An 18434-nucleotide genomic window follows, 5' to 3' on the forward strand; every position below is an offset into this window, starting at 1 on the left:
GAACTGTTTGCGAACTATTTGGAGGTTGATCTATGGTTGAAAGCCAGCTAGCTACGTTGTTTTCTACGTTGCTTTTAGAAACTTCAAGTAAAAAGGCTTTAAAATTAGGACAAGATAGCTGAGTTGGCAGCTTTAAATAAATGCGTAGACTAGGAAATAGGGCAAAGGGTATTTATGTTAACCTGCTAGTAACTTTGAAACAAGTTTGAATGTAAAATATACCAAAATTTAAGCAAAGTTGCAGTGTCAAAAATTAATCCTGCAAGAAAGAAATATATATGGGAAAATAAATATAGCAGTAAAACTTGACCCACCTGAAATCGCACTCTATTCCAAATAGTGTTAGCAATATAAACCCTCTGGACCAATAAGTGGCAACATTCTAAAGCAGTGCCATTTTTTTTCACATTTTGTAGCAAGTGACTTTTGGTGTCTTAGTTTGCCAACCTTACAAAACCAGGAAATATAAATGCCGAACCAGGAAATAGGTCAAAAGCTCTTTTCCTCTTGTGGATAAAGCTATTTTACATTTCTAAAGCAGGGACCAACAAAGCAGGTTATAAATGTTGAAGGGAATTAAATTACATGAAACAACTTAGTTTGTAGATCTTAAAAATGCTGATCAACTAAATTGAGTAAAGGGTATTCCTTATCCTGATATGAACGCCAGAAAAATTTGAGTCATAAGATTAAAACGAAAATGAAAACCTGGGGATATTAAATTTCGCAAAACTGGTTAAAAATATTGGAATATGAAAAATATAAGTTAATTTTTGCATTTCTTGCTTTGGAAATAAAAGAAAAGACTAATTTATTATTATTTTTTTTTCCTAAAACAATATAAATAAATCAGACCTGGTGTTACTGTGTAAACTGAAATAACTTACCGTAACTCTTTGATAGAAAGTAGCTGCTTGTGGTGAAGAGAATTGTGAGCAGCATGGGTCCATTTTGGTTCCAGAAGGGAATGTCTTTCCTGCCATTTTTCCTCGTGGTATGGACATACCTCACGTTCACCATATCGTACATTATCGCCGTTGCAAGGGGTGATGTAGACCCTGGGTTTCCCTATATTTCCGATACTGGTGCTAGAAGGCCGGAGAGTTGTATATTCGGACAAATGTTAAACATTTCTGCTGTAACAGGTAAAATTTAACTGTTTTTTGAGGGGGAACAAATTTTTATACTTTACGCTATGAATTTGTCAAATCATAATTATTTCTTCTTTAAGAAGTCATGACTGGAAATTTATATACTTGTTTTCATCCATACTAAAGATGTCTGATACTTGACATTTCATTCCGATACCCAATGGCAGCATTACTAATTTACTAAATAGATGACAATAAAACGTTCCAGGCTTGTTTTTTTAGTTTATATATTTAATTACCTCCTGTTGTTAACCCACTGGATTTTGATAATTTTACCCTTCATTGTAAAAATAACTGGTTATATCGCAAATCTTGGCAGAACCTCCTAATTTAGTTTGGCATCAGAATACCATTCTAGTATCAGGTCCGATCCAATATTACCGGACATCCCTAATTGATACCATCAGCACAAAAAAGCGGTGTCAATTCCATTAGGCAAATACCCTACAAAATACAAAGTTTTTTTTTGTTTAAACAGCTACTAATTTCATAAGTTTTTGTTTTTAGCTTTTGCATGTCTCTACATTCGCTACAAGCAAGTGCTTGGTTACTTGGAGATGCTTGATATGGAGAAGACGAGAAGGGTCAACATTTTAAACAAGATTTCATTCTTTCTTGCATTTCTTATATGCCTCGGAATTTCGTTGGTGGCTAATTTTCAGGTAATACAGATCAGTGTTACAAACAAACCATTTTGAAATGACCTCTGTCAAGTCATTATTATAGCAGGTCCATTCTAAGTCAAAGTCCTTGACATAAATTTAAACGTTTAACTACTAAAATTGGTTAACTATCTTGATTACAAGCAATAACTCACTTCAAAAATAACACAAACACAACACAATATATTATAGCAAACAAATTGTTTTATGTGCAAAAATTAGGATAAATAACCCGATTTTATGAAAATGTGCTTAATGAAACATTTTATTTCGTCTCTCTATATTTATACATTTAGCTTACAACAGTTTCACGCAGAACAAAAACCTCTAGTGCATGTAAACATTAGAGAATAATGGTTGGAGGTTGCAGTAAAACGTAGGTAGCATGTTGAACATTTTGAATAACTCTTTGTTCATTTTCAACAATGTGATAAAGAGTTTAACGCTCAAAATGCTGCCTACTTCTGTATGGACTTTGATATTCTTACTAATTTAAACATGAAACATATATGTGTGTTACCACCTGTGATCTAGCCCTTCTAAAGCTGCATTTTGACCAAGGATTATGTAACCAATAGTACACCGAAACATGTGATTTTTATGTGTAGGAAACCAGTGTATTTGGCGTACATGTTACTGGTGCCCTGATGGCGTTTGGCCTTGGAACGGTCTATGCTTTCATTCAAGCCTACATAACATACAAGATGCACCCTGAAGTTAACAGTATAAGAGTGTTCCATGCGAGATTAGCGATTGCATGTGTTAGTGGCGCGGCCATGATTGGTGGTAAGTGAAAATAATTTAAAAAAATTGTTATTGTTGTATGCCTAGTAGTTTTGAAATATACTGAATTGTCGAAATTATAAAAGACTTGGCAAACAGAAACTAAATAATTTATTTGTAATTTAAAGTGCATTTATCTGCAAAACTGAAAAATATGGCCGCATAGTGTTAACTTTTAAATAAAAACCCTATTCATAACAAGTAGCAAACTATTCCTTCTACTAAATAATAAAGTGGTACGATATCAAAGCCAAGAAATTAACACAACTATTTAAAAATTACACCAGAATGAGTTTAACAACAGTCAGGAGGAAACCTTAACATCATACTTGTACATTCAAAGGTACCATAGCAACATCCTTTGTTCCAGCGATTGACACAGAAGGAAATATAAAACTCCATTGGAAGCCTGGCGATGAGGTAAGAAACTTTAAATACATTTTGTGCTGCAAATTGAGTTTTAAACTAGAAAAAAAATAAAGGCATATATCTTACTTTTGCTTAACCACAAACAAGTTTACTACGTGAAAAAGCACTATTAAAGAAGTTTTGAGGTATTTATTGTATTTCTAACAATTGGCACTTTTAACTTATATTAAGAGCAATTGATTATAAAGCACCCACCTTTATATAAAAAGATACATTCTTCAAATTGACAAATGTAGCAAAAGCTATTTTATTCAAGTTTAAAGAAATATTGTTTGTAAAGCACTACAGGTGGATACAAGATTGCTACATTTTACTTGAATTTACTGTAAAGTATATAAACCCCAGTTTAATGATTGTACACATATTGTTTCAGGGATACGCAGCTCATTTAGCGAGCACAATTCTCGAATGGGTTTTGGCCAGTTCCTTTCTAGCGTTCTTCTACACTTTCATCCGCGACTTTCAAGTGATCACGATGCGTGCTGAGTTCCACTTGCACAACAACACACTTTACCACCAGCGTGGGGAGCAAGTGAGAGAAGAAGAAATGGAAGGAGGCATTCTGACGTAAAATCTGTTTTACGACTGAGGACTTTGTGAGAAGTAGGGATGTCCAATACGTCATTTTTTTCTGATACGATGCCCAATATTTTAGATTTATTTAGGTTTGGCCACTTACTGTGAATATGTTTTAAGAGGCTGTAACTAAATATGTCATCTATAGTTGAACTAAAAAGGGGTTATAGTTCCACTAAATTCATTTGGCATTGGATTGGTATTAATATGATGATATTATCGGACATCCCTAATGTTAAGGCTGGTTTGTAGTGAAGAGTTTTTACCAGGGAATAACGCGCACGAAAAAGACATGTTTTCAAAATCATAGAAACTATCACCTCTTTTTGTCATTGTTGGCAGTTTTTATCGCATATTCGCTGATGCTAGTGTTGCCTTAAGGGAGTAATTCCCCTGTTTTCTGTGTAAATGGACAAAACACAAACTTTTGCAATTGTTAAAATATTTTTATTCGCGTTTTAAGAAACAAGTTTTTACTCTGGACCATTTTCATTTCATAACAGTTTTGTGTGTTTCTAAACTGTAATTTTCGATCAAATATTTTTAAACCCATGTCCATTGTATGTACTTCGTCCTTTGAATAAAATTACATTTTTAACCACCAAAAGCATTGATGTCACGAAGAAGAAGCGCAAACAGAAAGTAAACGTTTTTTTCATTAATACCATTTTCTTACACATTTCTAAAACTACTGGCTAGAAATTTATTTCAGAAGCACTAATACTGTTAAACTGCGCTCACTAAAAATGGAACAAACAATATTCAACATATTAAACTACCAAATTCATTATGATATACTGTTAAACTTTACTAACAAATTCATTATGATTGAAATTTTCTGTTTTCACATCACTTTTTAGAAACAGTAGAATTTCATTTTTCATGTGCACAAAACTTATATAATATGAACAAAGCTTTACTGTACCTTAATTACTGAATAAAGCACAATAAATAGCCACCATCAAATGCACTAAATTCATAATATTTCAAAAAATTAACTACGAGCATCTTAACTAATAGTTTCCTACGAGCGTCCAACTTTTCCAAGACTTTGGTTAGTTTTTGGGTTTGCAGTTAATGCTTGGACGGCTACGATCGCATTGTTGATGTCAGTTTGGAGTTTCCGTAACTCGTTGATGTGCAAAAGACGCAGAACTCGGGCGGCCTTGTTTAAAAGTTGGTCGCCGGTGTCGAAGCCAAGTTCTTGAAGATCCAATGGAACCTTGACACGCTACAAAAAACAAAATTTGCATTTAGAATTACAGTGAACACAGTAAGACCTGCTGTATAGACAACTCTAGTGTCAGTTCTGTTAAACAGGGTTGCCACACAATTTTACTAAAAAAAATTTCAAAACATTGAATGACTTTTCAAAGAAAATTTATAGACCTAAAATTGGATTGCTAGACATTTTAAAATATAATTCCCAAATAAAACCATGGCAAACACAATATCAAGTAGAAACACATAATTTAAGCTGTACATAAAGTAAATTTAAAGAAAATAAAAAGGCTGACAGGCAGGCAATGTATTTTAAATCAGATTTTTCTTTTTTATATAATGAAAAAATTGTTTTACCTTTTGTGGTACGTCTTGTTTCTCATTCGCGTTTTTTGACAACCTTTCTTCCACAAGTAGCTTGACTGCCTCCAGTGTCACCAAATCATCTTCGTGAAGTGGAATTTTAAGGATGTTCGCCAACTTTTGTACCCCGGCGTGGAAATCAGAATCACTGGCTTTAAAAAGAAGTTATTCAATAAAACTCTACTAGAACTAAAACATGCACAAACACTTTGTGTATGTACTTTGATCAGGACCTGCTTAAATAGTCTGATAAACGACTACATCATAGTCATAATAATGCACTGGTTGCCTTTCAAAAGACTATTACCGAAACAAAAACATGACATGAAAACAAAACGTGTCTAAGATATGGAATCCACATGGGTATTCGGCATGTACTGTGATTAGCAGGCCTAAAACGATACCACCCTACTCATAATAATATATCGGCTACATTCAGAGAGGCTATTACCAAAATCAGTTGACCAAGTTGGATTAGAATGCGTTGGATAATATTGAACCAAGACTATGTTGGCTTGTGCAACTGAGCCATGGAATTCACGTGGGTATACTGTAGTGGTTCTCAAACTTTTCTAGCTCGCAAAACACTAACTTGCGGCACACTAAAAGAATCTTAAATATTTCGCGGCGCACTTTTAACAAAACAACAATAGAGTTATTTCACAAGCGCCCTTAACACACGACAAGCTATATGTAAATGTCTCAATATTATTAATTTGTAATGCGTAGTGCGTATTTAAGTCTAAAATGCTTGCGTGTAGGCCTATTGGTCCCAAAATTACAAAAAGTTTTGCAGCACAGTTGAGAATCACTCGAGGCACAGAAGTTACAGTTTGGGAATCACTGGTATATTGTATGATCAGCCGTGCTTAAGTACTGACCAACGATTGCAGCATGAGCATAATTATATATTGGGAACCTTTGAACAGACTATTACCAAATACAGTCAGTCTAACGGGAATCAACCCACAAGCAAGGCAAGCTCTAAACTGCGATGAGGTTCAAACTTATGAAGGTGGTAAGTGACCTCACAATATATTCTTACTTTTAATGGACTCGAGGGCACTTTTAGATTTTCTTGCTTCAATTGTTTTTGCAGTAACATTGTTGTAGCCCTTTTCTGCAACTAAAAGTAGATACAAATCAAATGAGTGAAACAATAAATGAACCATGTTTTGTTGTCCATTATGTAACTGAATGCTATGAAACGACAAAGCAGGCATAACTAACAGATTGTTTTTTTCTTTTTATTTAACAAAATTGTGGCCTTCTGGATTTCAATTGAAATTTTATGAAACTTGTTTTATATGAACACAAAACTTTAAAAAAAATTACAACAAGAGTAAGATCTCTCCCAATATAAACTTTCTACCAACAAAATTACCACAAAAAGAGTTATAATCGCTGAAACAAACCACAACTTTTCTAAATATAAAGCAATAAAACTATAGATTTTTTTAAAACCTAAAATTGGGTCACTTAGTTTGAACATAATTCAAAACATTTTATATCCCATGGTCAACACAATAACAAATAGTTTAAAAAATATTTTATTACAGCACTTTCTAAACACTTTCAAAACAAATGGCTTTTGGAAATGAAGGGTATTCAAAGACTTTTTAAAATTAAAAGAGTTTATAATATGGTCTAAAACACTTATTTTCCCATGACAAAATACATAACTTTTAATAGCATCGACAAAGTTGGTATACTTCTATTCTTACCATTATCAGCAAACTCTAGTCTCACGGCCAGCCCAATAATCCAATCGGTTACAGCAGGACGATCATTTGTTGCAAATGGGCATTCAAGTGCTTTCAAATACGAGGCTAACGCTTTGTCCCAGTCTTTTGCCTGTAATGTATAAAATCAAGAAAACAGTAAAAATTTTAAATATATATCCATTAACTCTTAAAAAAAAATATATATATACTGTTTTTTACATTTAGGTGTGAAAAAAGTTACAAAAAATATTTTTTAGCATTTTTAGGAACTTTATTAACAGCACAATGTCTTCACTAAATTGGATACCTACCTTAATTTGGATAATAAAACTGCATACAAAACCCTAACATAACTAGCATATGCGCCGAACGTGGGTGTGCAGAGCGTTTTTAGACGCCCTATATTTCTCGTATGGCGTCAAAACGCCCTGGAATTCGACCAAGTTTTTAATAAATGTGCAAATTAATTACTGTAGAACAGTCTTAGTTAACCAAAAGTTATTCAAATTTTCCCGTATTACCACAAATAGACATGAGGTCATGGAATCCCCCAAACTATGTTTTATGCAATTTTTTTTTTCCAAATTATTGTTACGATTTGCCCATTTTCAAAGGAAACTTTGCACTGTCTAGAAAATAACGCCCTGAAATTTTGAAAGTTCGGCGCCTATGATAACTAGAGATAGACCAAAATGTTGGTTTAACGATAATACCGGCTGATATTTACTTACAATATATCAGTATCAGTGAATTTTGTTCAATATTTAGTTAAAAATATGATACAGTTTTTCCTGCAAATTTACACATATTTCTATTTTTTAGCAATTTTTTTGGTTTAGCATCATGCCAAGGTAATATGCAAAGGTTGATAAACTGAAAGTTATTTGGAAATTATTTTAATTAATTGAAATTTTGACCATATTCCACGTATATAAAATTTCTAAATCAGTTATTGGTATGAACATAAAATATTTCCTTCTATTGATTTAGTCAAAAAAAAAACTAACCGAAAAATGCCAAGGTTAAAAATAATACAATTTTCAAGTTCCCCTAAAAAAAAATCACATTTATCTGCTTTGTCACATTTACCTTGATATTTCTTATTCTTGAGCGATCCTCAATCTTGTAATGTCGAATCTTTTGATCTTCAATCCAAACAATGAGGTTTTTAAACTCCGAATCATCTGCATGAAAAAAATAGTTGTGGTTATTTCAAATGCAACAAATAGGGTTCTCAATTTGATAAATAAGAAATTTATTCAAAAGGAAGATTCTAGAATATGATAATGCAGCGGAAGGAATATAATACTAAACTTGAAATAATGTTCAAATGACGTGTATCAAAGCAGTGATGAACAAGGTACTTATCTGGTCATCCTTCGACTAACTAAAAAGTATATCAAAATAAATACAATGTTCACCAATGTCATAAAAAAGGATATTGTGATTGAAAAAAAGTGAAAATCAACAAAAGTGTCATTTTTTTTCTTAATTTGTTATCAAACTGTAACAAGTACAATGCACTAGGCCAATGGTTACCAACCGGGGTGTCATTTCTAATACTCAAGGGTGCCAAAATATTTTTAGCCCTATTAATAAGCCACTTGATACAAATATTTTGGAAGGATTGAAGAACAAAGAATCAAATGGATATTTTTAGTGACCTTACAGTACACCACATAACAAAAATATATTAGGGGTGTCGCAAATCTATATTTCTGGGTGCTGTGAGCCAGTAAAGGTTGGAAACCACTGCACTAGGTTTTAGTAAGTCATAAAAGTAAAGCTTTGAAAATATTTAAGAGAATCTTGCCACAGTTGCACAAAGCCAAATCCACTAAACATCTACAACTTTAAGATACAGTCGGTGCCTTGGTACTTTGGCAAGTTCAGTTCATATTTTTCCTCCATAGCCTTCGGAACAAATCGTCCGCCGAGAAAGTGAAATTTTCCCTTGAACGATTTTGCTCCCAATTTTGGAGCAGTTAAAGAAATGAGACATTCTGGATTCATTTGATCTCCATTAATGTTACCACCTTCGACATCCCAACCTGAAGGCATATCAATGCTGCAAATTGGTGCCGATTTAAGGTTTTTTAGCACATCAATTATGTCTCCGAATGGGGCACGAATTCCAGAGCCTGGCTTAAAGCTAAATCCGAATATTGCATCGATAACACAGCGATATTGCGCATCAACTTCCTCTGCTGACTGCAGCTCAGTATTAAAATCCAGGCCCATTTTCTCACATTGGGTTGTAAGACCATCAAAAAGATCTCTTTTCGGTCTTTTGGGGTAAAGAATAACCGGCTGATAACCAAAAAGAGAAAGGTGTCTTGCACAAACCAAGCCATCACCTCCATTATTCCCTGGGCCACAAATAACTAAGATTTTGTTGTTAGTTTCTTCATCTGTCAAGGGATATGCTTTAGCAACAGCGTGGGCACAACTCAGACCGGCTAGCTCCATAAGCTGATCAACGCTAAACTTGTAACTGTTAAAAAGTTCTTGGTCGATTTCTTGAGCTTCTACTTGGCCAAGATACTTCACAGAATTGACGGACATGTTCGGTTTTTGGTGGCAAAGACTTGCGGAGTAGGTTAGACCAGCACAGTGCTTCACTGATGAAAATAAACCGATTTTTACTAAAGCACCAAGTGTTAAGGCCCTTGAGATGAACTGATAACTTAGCATTACACAGCAGAATAACAGCCAGAAGTTTTATTTGAACTATAGCAACTTAATAAAATCTAAAAAACAACAGCATTTTGTTTTAAAAAACCAACTGCTGTGTACTACAACTAAGCAAGTTGTTTGAGTCAACAACTTTTTAGTACCAATAACTGATCCAGATCAAAAAGTTTGTTGAAAGTGGTGTTTATGACAAACTACTCTCTTCACATTTTTTATGGTCGTGGATTTGCAAAGTTAAACAAGTGTGTAGGTTTTTTATTAAGCAAAATGCATATGGTAATTTTTTTTTTTTTTTTTTTTTAATTTTTTTTAGTCTGCATTTTAATAATTTTAATTGCAACTGAGTTTTGGGATTTTGTTTCACTATATTTTTTAGATTTACATTTCGAAAGAAAAAGTGCAACCTACACAAACAACACAACTCTTGTGAAATTGATAGAGGCCTTCTTGTGACCCCTAATACTGGTTGTGTGACCCCAAGTTTCGAACGCCCCTGATAAATCTGGTATACATTTCGCGGTACTTTATGCCAAGATCTCAGGTGTAAATCTTCAATTATGAGGTACATAGTGATGGTATTTTTGCAGAACTGGTTCCATAGGCAATAGACTTGTTTGTTTTTATAATTTATTCAAAAATCCGTCACAAATACTTGGGAAACAGATTCGGTATTATTATTGAAATATTGCGTTGTGTAATTTTGTGTAAAATAATAAAAGACGACGTAGAGTGGCGATCTACTCTCATAACAAATAAATAGCGCTGGCCTAGAATCCTACAACACCGACATTATTTGGGCTAGGATGCGAGGTAGAGTACATTAAACAATATTATTAAATAGTAAAACTTAACCCACCCCTACCAAAATAATGTGTGTTACTTTAATAATTGTTTTAACCCTGTGGTAAGATTCTACACCAGCTCCAAGAAATGACCTATGCGCTGTTTGGCAGTGAACAATATAAAACTTCCGCGATATACGATTGTTATTCACATACCACAATTATAGCGTGTTTAAGTTATATAAGTCAAGCACAAATTCTTTTTTTGTGGCAAACCAGTATCTTTTTTATTTCTTGCTAGTTGTTATTAAATAGCTTCATGGAACTTTTAGACCAAAGTTTAAAGTCAAATGACTTTTTGGCACAACAGGAGGTCAACTCGTTTTTCTTATCTATGTTACTTTTGAAAAATTTAAGGAAAGCATCAAATAATCAGGGTGTGAATCTGTTTTTTGTTGTAAATGTGCATAGCCGTCCGAAAAATAGTAATAAATTCGTTAAGAGTAAAATCCATCTGCATACACTTTTTGTACTGGTGTAAGGCTACACATGAAAGTAATGAATTACTATTTTTGCAGGAATCAATGGGCGTATTGTCACGTCATAATTGCACAAAACAAATTTCGTCTATTTTCGCGATACAAATAATGGCCCTGAAAGCAAAAAGTAATGTTTCCAGTTGAAAAAAACGTTCTTCGTTTTTAGCTATGGAAATATGGGAAAAATCATTTTTTTGCATTAGCTGCTAACTTAACTACACCCTAATGCGCGAAACAAGGTATGTTTAAACAGATGAACTTACTTTTAGGATCAAACTCGTTGCATCTGGGATGATTCAGTGCAGCCAATTTTCGCCGAAACATACCAACTTGTTTGCTTACCTTCGCAAACTGAAAAACCCTCAAATCTTTTTAAGATCTCTATGCACTCGACAAACATGGACTTTACGCATGAACGGACACACGTGTTTGTAAACAAGCGAGAAAAAACAAAAGTAACTTTCAAGTTCGCTTGTAATTTATGTCAAGTTTCGCAGAATTAGTTTTAAAGTTTTTTAGTACGACGAAAGCCTTATACTCGAGAATTAAGGTTTATTTTCAATTCACTCAAATTCAAGCGAAAAATTCAAATTTAAAGTATATTTTGTGTGAAACATTTCTAACACGAAAATGATTTTGTAATTCGATTTTAACCGATTATCATTTATGCTAATGATTGCTTTTGATCGAAACAGGGAACAACGTAAAAAGGGTTCAAGATAATTTGCAGCAGGACTGGGTCTAAACGATCAATAAGGGGAATAAATCAGCGATTTGATTGAGGACTATTGCTAATCTTCTCAGCGCCCAGCGGCATATAATTGTGTTTTCCTTGGAGCCCAGATCCGTTATTTAGGTTACTCAGTTTAATAGGGTGCTGTGTGCATAAACGATTACGTATCAACGCATCCTGACATCCTAAAAGCGTTAATCTTACCAAAAATATAAAAAAACTACTAATTTAAGTTTTAGACTGTTTGTTACTTTTAATTCAAAGAAAAAAAAAATTTAGTATAGCACCAAAAAGTTGTGAATTCTTTGCCGTATATGCGTTTAGTTGTGTAAAACGACTACCTTTTATTTAAAACAAAATCGATTGTCATTGTTACGCGTAATAGACAATTTTAATGCGACTTTAATGGTGTGTTCGAAATGTAAGTCTCGTAAACAAAAGGCATTCGAACAAATGCAGAATATCAAGCTAATGGCTCTCTCGTGTCGTTAAGTGATTCAGAATGGGCGTCACGCTGCTGGCTGACTTAAGAGCGCCGCGAGCTATTAAAGAGACTAAGCCAAGAGCTATCAGGAAACGCTCGGTAAAGGGCACTCAACACACGGGCTCTAGGCCTGTCGTGCCGTGAGTGACTCGGCTCGTATTTAAACGTTTATGGCCTCGTCTTTCGCTCCGAGCAAAGCACTTAGCAAAGAGAGCCATATGTTGGCTTGCCTGCTTGGCTTTATCGCTCGCTTATTATGGGCGGTGCACTTTAGTTTGACTGGAAGCTGTTGCTTTGTGTGTGAGAGACGAACACGACTGCTGGCTACTGACTTAGGTAAGGCTGGTGATGCTGGTAGATTGAAACAGCACTTACTGAAGTAGACTGGTTGGTGTTAAGTCTACTTTTGTATACAGCAGAGTATACTTACTAAGAAAAAGTATGCATAATGTTAGTTTGTGTATTAAGGGTAAAAGTGAGAGTGTCTTATTTGTAAGAAAACGCGCTTATTAGCAAGTCAACACGAAAAACCTATTGTTACATATAATGACAGGCTGCTTACCCAGTACTGGATTGTAACTTATGATATGTACAATTAACCGAATTAGGCATTCTAAGATAAGTGACCAAAGATAAAAGAACACTTATAACCAGAAACAGACTAACAGCACACTAAGTGCTTTTAAAAAGGCTTTAAGAAAATCAATCGGCTTATCGCGGATTTTCATTTTTCAGCATGGTTGGAAAAATACAACTTAGACAGTGAACCGCTGACATTATTATAAGAAGACGTTGATTTTAAGCAAACTCTTGCTCACTTAATAATTGTCCTTTTTGTTTAAACAGAACTTAGTTGCATTTTGTCCATTCAACTGTTAAGCAATTAGACTTTCCGTTTTGCTTATGCGCCATTTTTGTGTCAAACGCACAAAGGCAATTATCCACGGTCGCTCGATCGATTGTTAAAGTTTGTGACGTCAGGATGACGTGTGCCGAGCAACACATGACGTATGTCGGACCGCTGAAGCGTATCAATTTCACGCAGGAGGAAAGGATGCGACTTATATCGCTGGTAAGTTTGCAAAAGTATAACAAGTATGCAATATTGTTAAACGATCAAGGATAAAGTAATTTAGACATTAAGCCAAAGTTTAATTCAGCATTATTAGGCTTATAAGATTGTTATTTTGCTATTTTGTAAAATTTTGTTAAATGTGAAACAAATAAATTTTAAAATTATGCGAAAAACGTTGCGTTAATATGCAATCCATGGCTTAAATGCAAATAATAATTTGGTTTCGTATCGCCACAGAACCGATAGTTTCATATCCTAATTGTTTCTATTTATAAACCTAATCGATTTCTAATATATTCGAGGTAACTTTAACGAAGTTAAACCTTACGATAACCGGTTTATTTTTTCGCTAATTAGCTTGCATTTTGTATGTACCTCAAACGACGCCATTCATAACTATGGCGTGTTATGCTGTGTAGGCAAACTGTGGTTGTGTCTATCACAAACGAATCAAAGATAACCCGGTTTACAGTACTAAATGCTGTCACGTGATAAACGAAGGCACATATTCAAGTGACGTGTTTTTCTTAATTGATTTTTGCTTTTCATATACTTCTATTGCCGAATGCTGGTAAGTTAGGGCGCTTTGATTGACACGGTCTGCTAGCGGCCGACCGCCGTGTACTAATATTCCTGCATTTTTTCCACTGTGTGTTTTCCATATACATTACGAGCGTTCAGTGTCATTCACCCTGAAAAATGCGATTGGAATGGGTTGGCGAAACGTTAGTTAACAATCACAATTGCCAGAGGAGCTTCTGTTGAATTGTATTATTCTGAGATGTTTGTCAACGGCGAAGTGAAACTTTTTTACAGACATGCCGGCATTTTTTACGCGACGTCGTATGAGATCTTTAAACTTTTGGTAAACATGGAATACTTTAAAGAATCACTTTTATTTAGCTACACCGCTACGAATGATCGATTTTTTATTTAAGTGGTGTCATCTTATAGTAGTGTCATCTTATAGTAGTGTCATCAAGCAGTAGTGTCATTTAGCAGTAGTGTCATTTCGCGGTAGCATTTTGTTTAGTATTGTAAAATGAAGTTTGAAAATAGGAATTAAAACAAACCAAAAAGCTTGCTCTGCGAGGGTTTAAAGCAATATCACACAACACCTAATTATTGCAACAAATTCTATTATTGTACTACGAGCGCTTGGTGTCATTCACCCTGAAGAATACGATTTAAATAGGTTGCCGAAACGTTTGTTTACAATTACAATTTCCAGAGGAGCTGTTTTTGATTAATATTACTATGCCTGGTAGCAAAATTTTGTCTAATTTTTTACTTTATCTTATGTTTCGATAGGTTCTTGTATCATCATGTGTTAATGTGACCGAAATATATCCAAACCTATCTCTTTATTCCTTTAAAAAATGAAATGTTCATAGTCTCTTTCTTATCACTTTGAACGTTTTATTTATTTTTATTGAATAAAGAGATATTTGAAACGTTCACAAAATGCTACCTACTGCTGTATGGGCTTTAATAGTCACTACGAATTACTGATTTGTTTTTTACGCGCAAAATTCGTTTTAATATTCTTTTTAATCTAACATTAATATAAGCGATCGCAGCGGCTTTTAGACCATTGACGCGTGCTACATACCTTGTGTGTGTTATTTCGCAGGTTGAGAAGCACAAGGACATCCTTATGAGCCGCAACAGCGAAGTTTCAACTCGACAGAAGGGAGATGCTTGGAAAATGATCACTGAGGAGTTTAACCAGAATTGTGAGGTAAGTTAATCACCCAACCAGGAGCGATATAAGACCCAGAATGACTGTGCGCCCAATTCAAACGGGTTTTGCTTATACCTATGTCACGAGATAATAGACACAGTTACAGACACAAAAGATATTTCCCGAAATTACGCGACGAGACCAAGAATTACGAGCTTAACTTCAAAATCGACCGCTTGACTAGCTTGAAGGCGTTTCAAAAAACCTCACCTAGTTTTAAAAAGATCTAAAATTTTATCATACAAGGCCAAAACGAGTTCCGGGCGCGTTACCAGAGCTATTATAAGCTGTTTACATTTAACTATTGGCCGCAATTTGTAACGCAATTTCTTAAACGTTACAATTCCATTTATTGGGCTTGTTTAAGTCAAATCCTATCGGAGTTAAGTGTCAAGTACCGGACATCCATCAATTATGGTTTTAGAAAGCATATATATAAAAACGTTTCTTAAAAAAAAAACTTTTGTAACTTAAAAATGATTTAAGAAAAAAAAAATAAAAAAAAATAAAAAAAATAAAAAAAAATTCAAATTATTAAATTAAAAATGCTTGTATTTCTTACCAGTTGATTTGCAACCGTGACATGCGCCAACTGCGAAAGTGCTGGGAGAACATGAAGACAAGGTTCCGCAAATCGAACCCGGATTGTTCTGATGCACAAGTCGGAATATTACAGGAGCACGAGCACACGGGGGCGCTGCTGAGCATGTACTCGGAGATGGGACCTAACAGTTTGACGCCGCAACTTAATCAACGGATGAACAACGTTATGGGCGATCATGGTAGGTTTAAAATATTGATTCTGACTTTGAATCCCATTGCTTTAAATTATCGACCAAAAAATCAGTGTTTTCTCAACATTGTTTCACGTCGCCCCAAATTCTTATACAGCGAAGGTTTGGCAAAAGTTCTCTTCACTGGAGTTTTTAGAAGAAATTAAAACATAAGAAATTAGTTCGAATTTAATTAATATAATCCATATCGTTGTATTTCTGCCGAAACTGTCTTAAACATTGGATCCTAAGAAACCTAATGTAAACTACTGTATACGGGGGATCAAATTAGGAGCAAATATGGGTGGCGAAACACCGGTTTTGCGGAGTCAAATTAATTTTCTGTGGAAATAAATTTTATTTGAAAACGGTGTTCACCGGTATGGAAGTGGAATTAATTAGAAGTGTGTTTTTACAGGAATTGACTCGTTTTTGCGTCGCGACCCATGGTTGATAAACACTGCAGTAAAATAAAAACCTTTAAAATATTGTAATTTAAATGAAATCCTCCCTCAATACTTTCCAGCCTCACGCTCCTCATCAACCGGGGGAATTCCCCCCACCTTCGTGGACTCGATCCTCCACCGAGTCCAGACTTCGATGAGCGAAGATCCCAAGAACCACCAACTTCTCAAAACCGAACTCTCACCATCCTCATCAATAGATTACACATCCAGGGAGCAGGGTCCAACCTCCCCTGAGGTACTATTCTTTGAGGGGTCCGGCGGCCGGATGGTGGCGCCCTCTGACGCCGCTATGACGTCATCGTCAACGGCTGTGACGTCATTTGGCGAGACGCAGAAGCGAAAATCGGCGCCGAACCGCTTTTCTGGACTTTCGATGGTGAAAAGGCGGCGCTTCAGCGAGGAAGCGCCAACTGACCAATCACGAACGAGCCTGGCCACAATCAGCCAATCGTACGCCATGGGGGATAAAACCGGCCAATCACACGCCGACTCGACGCCGAACGGCCAATCACACGCGAGGGCGGGTCAGGGCGTCCAATCACGAACGTGGGGAGGTGGGCGTGGCACTTCTGGGGGCGGGGAACGCAATCTCCGGGTGAGGTTGATGAAGTCGAGGATCAGGGAACACGAGATGAGGACCCGGGAAATCCAGCAGAGGATGCGACACGCAACAGAGCGACACGCGGCACTTATGTCGCTGCTGACGCGACGCGCGACATTCTACGAGGCGCAGGGAGCGCGGATGAGCGAAGCGCTGAACGGAGGAGAGGAAGGCGATGTGCTGGAAGATGAAGTTGAAGAAGATTTGATGTGGGAAGCGATGCACTGAAGAACAATGGGAACAATGGGGATGAACAATTAGATCAATAGGAACAATCGGATAAAACAATAAGAGCAAACAGAAGGAAAAAATTGGAAGAAAAATTAACAAAAATAGAAAGGAACAATAAGAACAATGGGGAACAATAATAAAATAAGATAAAACAACAGGAGCAATAAGAAGGAAAATGAGATGAAAAAATAACGATAACAGGGCGGAACAATTGAAACACATTCCTTCTTTATCTTTCATTCCAGTCGTCTTCTTAAGGTGTTTTGCATTAAAATATTTTCTTGAACGCGGTTTTACAGAAGGAAATTAGGTCATTTACCGCAGACAACAAAACTCGCCAACGATAGTTCTTTTTACGAAATACGAAAATGTTACGTAACAATGAACAACAATAAAAAAGATTCTTGTTTTCTGACATTTCCATCAATAGCGATTTTACGCGCTGTGAAACGTTTTTTCCAAACATTTGCATTTATTTCTCAAAATGTACTGTAATTTAAGTTCATTTAGGTTTAAGTTACGTAATTACATGCCACTTTTCTTTCTGAAACTGTTACCTATACTTACAGTGGTTTCTGATAATTGCAATTACCAAATAATCTTTTCGGAATCTAATTGTTTTTACCCGACTCCGCAGCCCCAAGATAAAAAACTAACTTTTTTCTTTCATTCGTATCTTTGTGTCATGCGTAAAGATTTTTTTGAGTAGGTTGAGTCGAATAATGACCCGAATCACGCTTTATGTTCGATCAGAGATTCCACAAACATTTCTTTATTATTTAATGAAGAAATGGAAAATTTCTAAAACATAAAACCGCCTTTTTCTTTATTTTGTTTTTATCTTTTTTTTGGAAACATTCATGTCGGTCTCGAACATGGAGATTCTGTTTATTATTTACGATTAAAAAGCGATTGATAAACAAGGAGTTTACCTGCGAATTTGGGTGGGTTTTTTAGGTTTTAAAAACTACTGTATTAGCTGAACCACTTCCTATTATCTTTATCTTTGTTCTAGTGTTTAAAACTTGAACACTTCCTCATATAAATGGCGCACAAAGGTAGCAACACCTTTTTTTATTCATCTTTACCATTAAGCTGCCTACATTTATCACAACGTGTTGTTAGTACGTCGGTTGGCCATATCTAGTGCGATATTTTGTTTTTTAGCAAAGTTTTTGTGTTTTATTTCACCTGTGTTGCTGAGGAAATAAAACAACTGGATTTTAATAAACGAAGTCGTTTTTGAGAGTAAGGTAAGCAAATAGTTTATTTTGTTTGTGGCTACAAATGTAAGTAGAATAGCGAATTGACCAACGTGAAAAGTGTAATTACCCTGATAACATGGTAACCACAAAGTTTTTAGTTCTTTTCGAATTGATTTGCGTGTTGAACGGTTTTCAAA

General features: G+C 35.3%; 4 protein-coding genes across 4 annotated transcripts; 2 read left to right on the top strand and 2 right to left on the bottom strand.

Moving 5' to 3' along the window:
• The first annotated feature begins 907 nt into the window (after positions 1–907).
• LOC146141222 (DNA damage-regulated autophagy modulator protein 2-like) lies at positions 908–3751 on the top strand. The gene is made up of 5 exons (XM_083393011.1): positions 908–1145; positions 1659–1813; positions 2422–2599; positions 2940–3016; positions 3399–3751. Exons 1-5 carry the CDS (start codon positions 941–943, stop codon positions 3594–3596), a joined length of 813 nt encoding a protein of 270 aa, XP_083249137.1. The 5' UTR covers positions 908–940; the 3' UTR covers positions 3597–3751.
• Positions 3752–4416: 665 nt separating this feature from the next.
• Positions 4417–11306, bottom strand: LOC146141223 (tRNA-splicing ligase complex subunit RTRAF-like). The gene is made up of 6 exons (XM_083393014.1): positions 11188–11306; positions 7999–8093; positions 6910–7039; positions 6231–6311; positions 5180–5337; positions 4417–4832 (listed from the first exon to the last, which is right to left on the bottom strand). The coding sequence occupies exons 1-6, from the start codon at positions 11246–11248 to the stop codon at positions 4626–4628; spliced, it is 732 nt and encodes a 243-aa protein (XP_083249140.1). The 5' UTR covers positions 11249–11306; the 3' UTR covers positions 4417–4625.
• LOC146141224 (NAD(P)H-hydrate epimerase-like) lies at positions 8519–9712 on the bottom strand. The gene has a single exon (XM_083393013.1). The coding sequence runs from the start codon at positions 9601–9603 to the stop codon at positions 8755–8757; it is 849 nt and encodes a 282-aa protein (XP_083249139.1). The 5' UTR covers positions 9604–9712; the 3' UTR covers positions 8519–8754.
• Positions 11307–12969: 1663 nt separating the features above from the next.
• On the top strand, positions 12970–18233 carry LOC146141225 (uncharacterized). Its single transcript, XM_083392858.1, has 4 exons — positions 12970–13213; positions 14850–14957; positions 15526–15742; positions 16260–18233. The coding sequence occupies exons 1-4, from the start codon at positions 13124–13126 to the stop codon at positions 17027–17029; spliced, it is 1185 nt and encodes a 394-aa protein (XP_083248984.1). The 5' UTR covers positions 12970–13123; the 3' UTR covers positions 17030–18233.
• Positions 18234–18434: the final 201 nt, after the last annotated feature.

This window comes from Ascidiella aspersa, chromosome 6, assembly GCF_963924565.1.
Source record: "Ascidiella aspersa chromosome 6, kaAscAspe10.2, whole genome shotgun sequence".
In the NCBI taxonomy this organism is placed as follows: Eukaryota; Metazoa; Chordata; class Ascidiacea; order Phlebobranchia; family Ascidiidae; genus Ascidiella; species Ascidiella aspersa.

Coding starts and splice junctions, on each gene's coding strand:
- LOC146141222 (XM_083393011.1), top strand. CDS start 941: ATGGGTCCATTTTGGTTCCAGAAGGGAATGTCTTTCCTGCCATTTTTC. Junction 1,814..2,421: donor CGTTGGTGGCTAATTTTCAG/GTAATACAGATC, acceptor TTTTATGTGTAG/GAAACCAGTGTATTTGGCGT. Junction 3,017..3,398: donor ATTGGAAGCCTGGCGATGAG/GTAAGAAACTTT, acceptor ATATTGTTTCAG/GGATACGCAGCTCATTTAGC.
- LOC146141224 (XM_083393013.1), bottom strand. CDS start 9,603: ATGCTAAGTTATCAGTTCATCTCAAGGGCCTTAACACTTGGTGCTTTA.
- LOC146141223 (XM_083393014.1), bottom strand. CDS start 11,248: ATGTTTCGGCGAAAATTGGCTGCACTGAATCATCCCAGATGCAACGAG. Junction 8,094..11,187: donor CAACGAGTTTGATCCTAAAA/GTAAGTTCATCT, acceptor TTTTTCATGCAG/ATGATTCGGAGTTTAAAAAC. Junction 7,040..7,998: donor CAAGAATAAGAAATATCAAG/GTAAATGTGACA, acceptor TATACATTACAG/GCAAAAGACTGGGACAAAGC.
- LOC146141225 (XM_083392858.1), top strand. CDS start 13,124: ATGACGTGTGCCGAGCAACACATGACGTATGTCGGACCGCTGAAGCGT. Junction 13,214..14,849: donor GGATGCGACTTATATCGCTG/GTAAGTTTGCAA, acceptor GTTATTTCGCAG/GTTGAGAAGCACAAGGACAT. Junction 15,743..16,259: donor CAACGTTATGGGCGATCATG/GTAGGTTTAAAA, acceptor AATACTTTCCAG/CCTCACGCTCCTCATCAACC.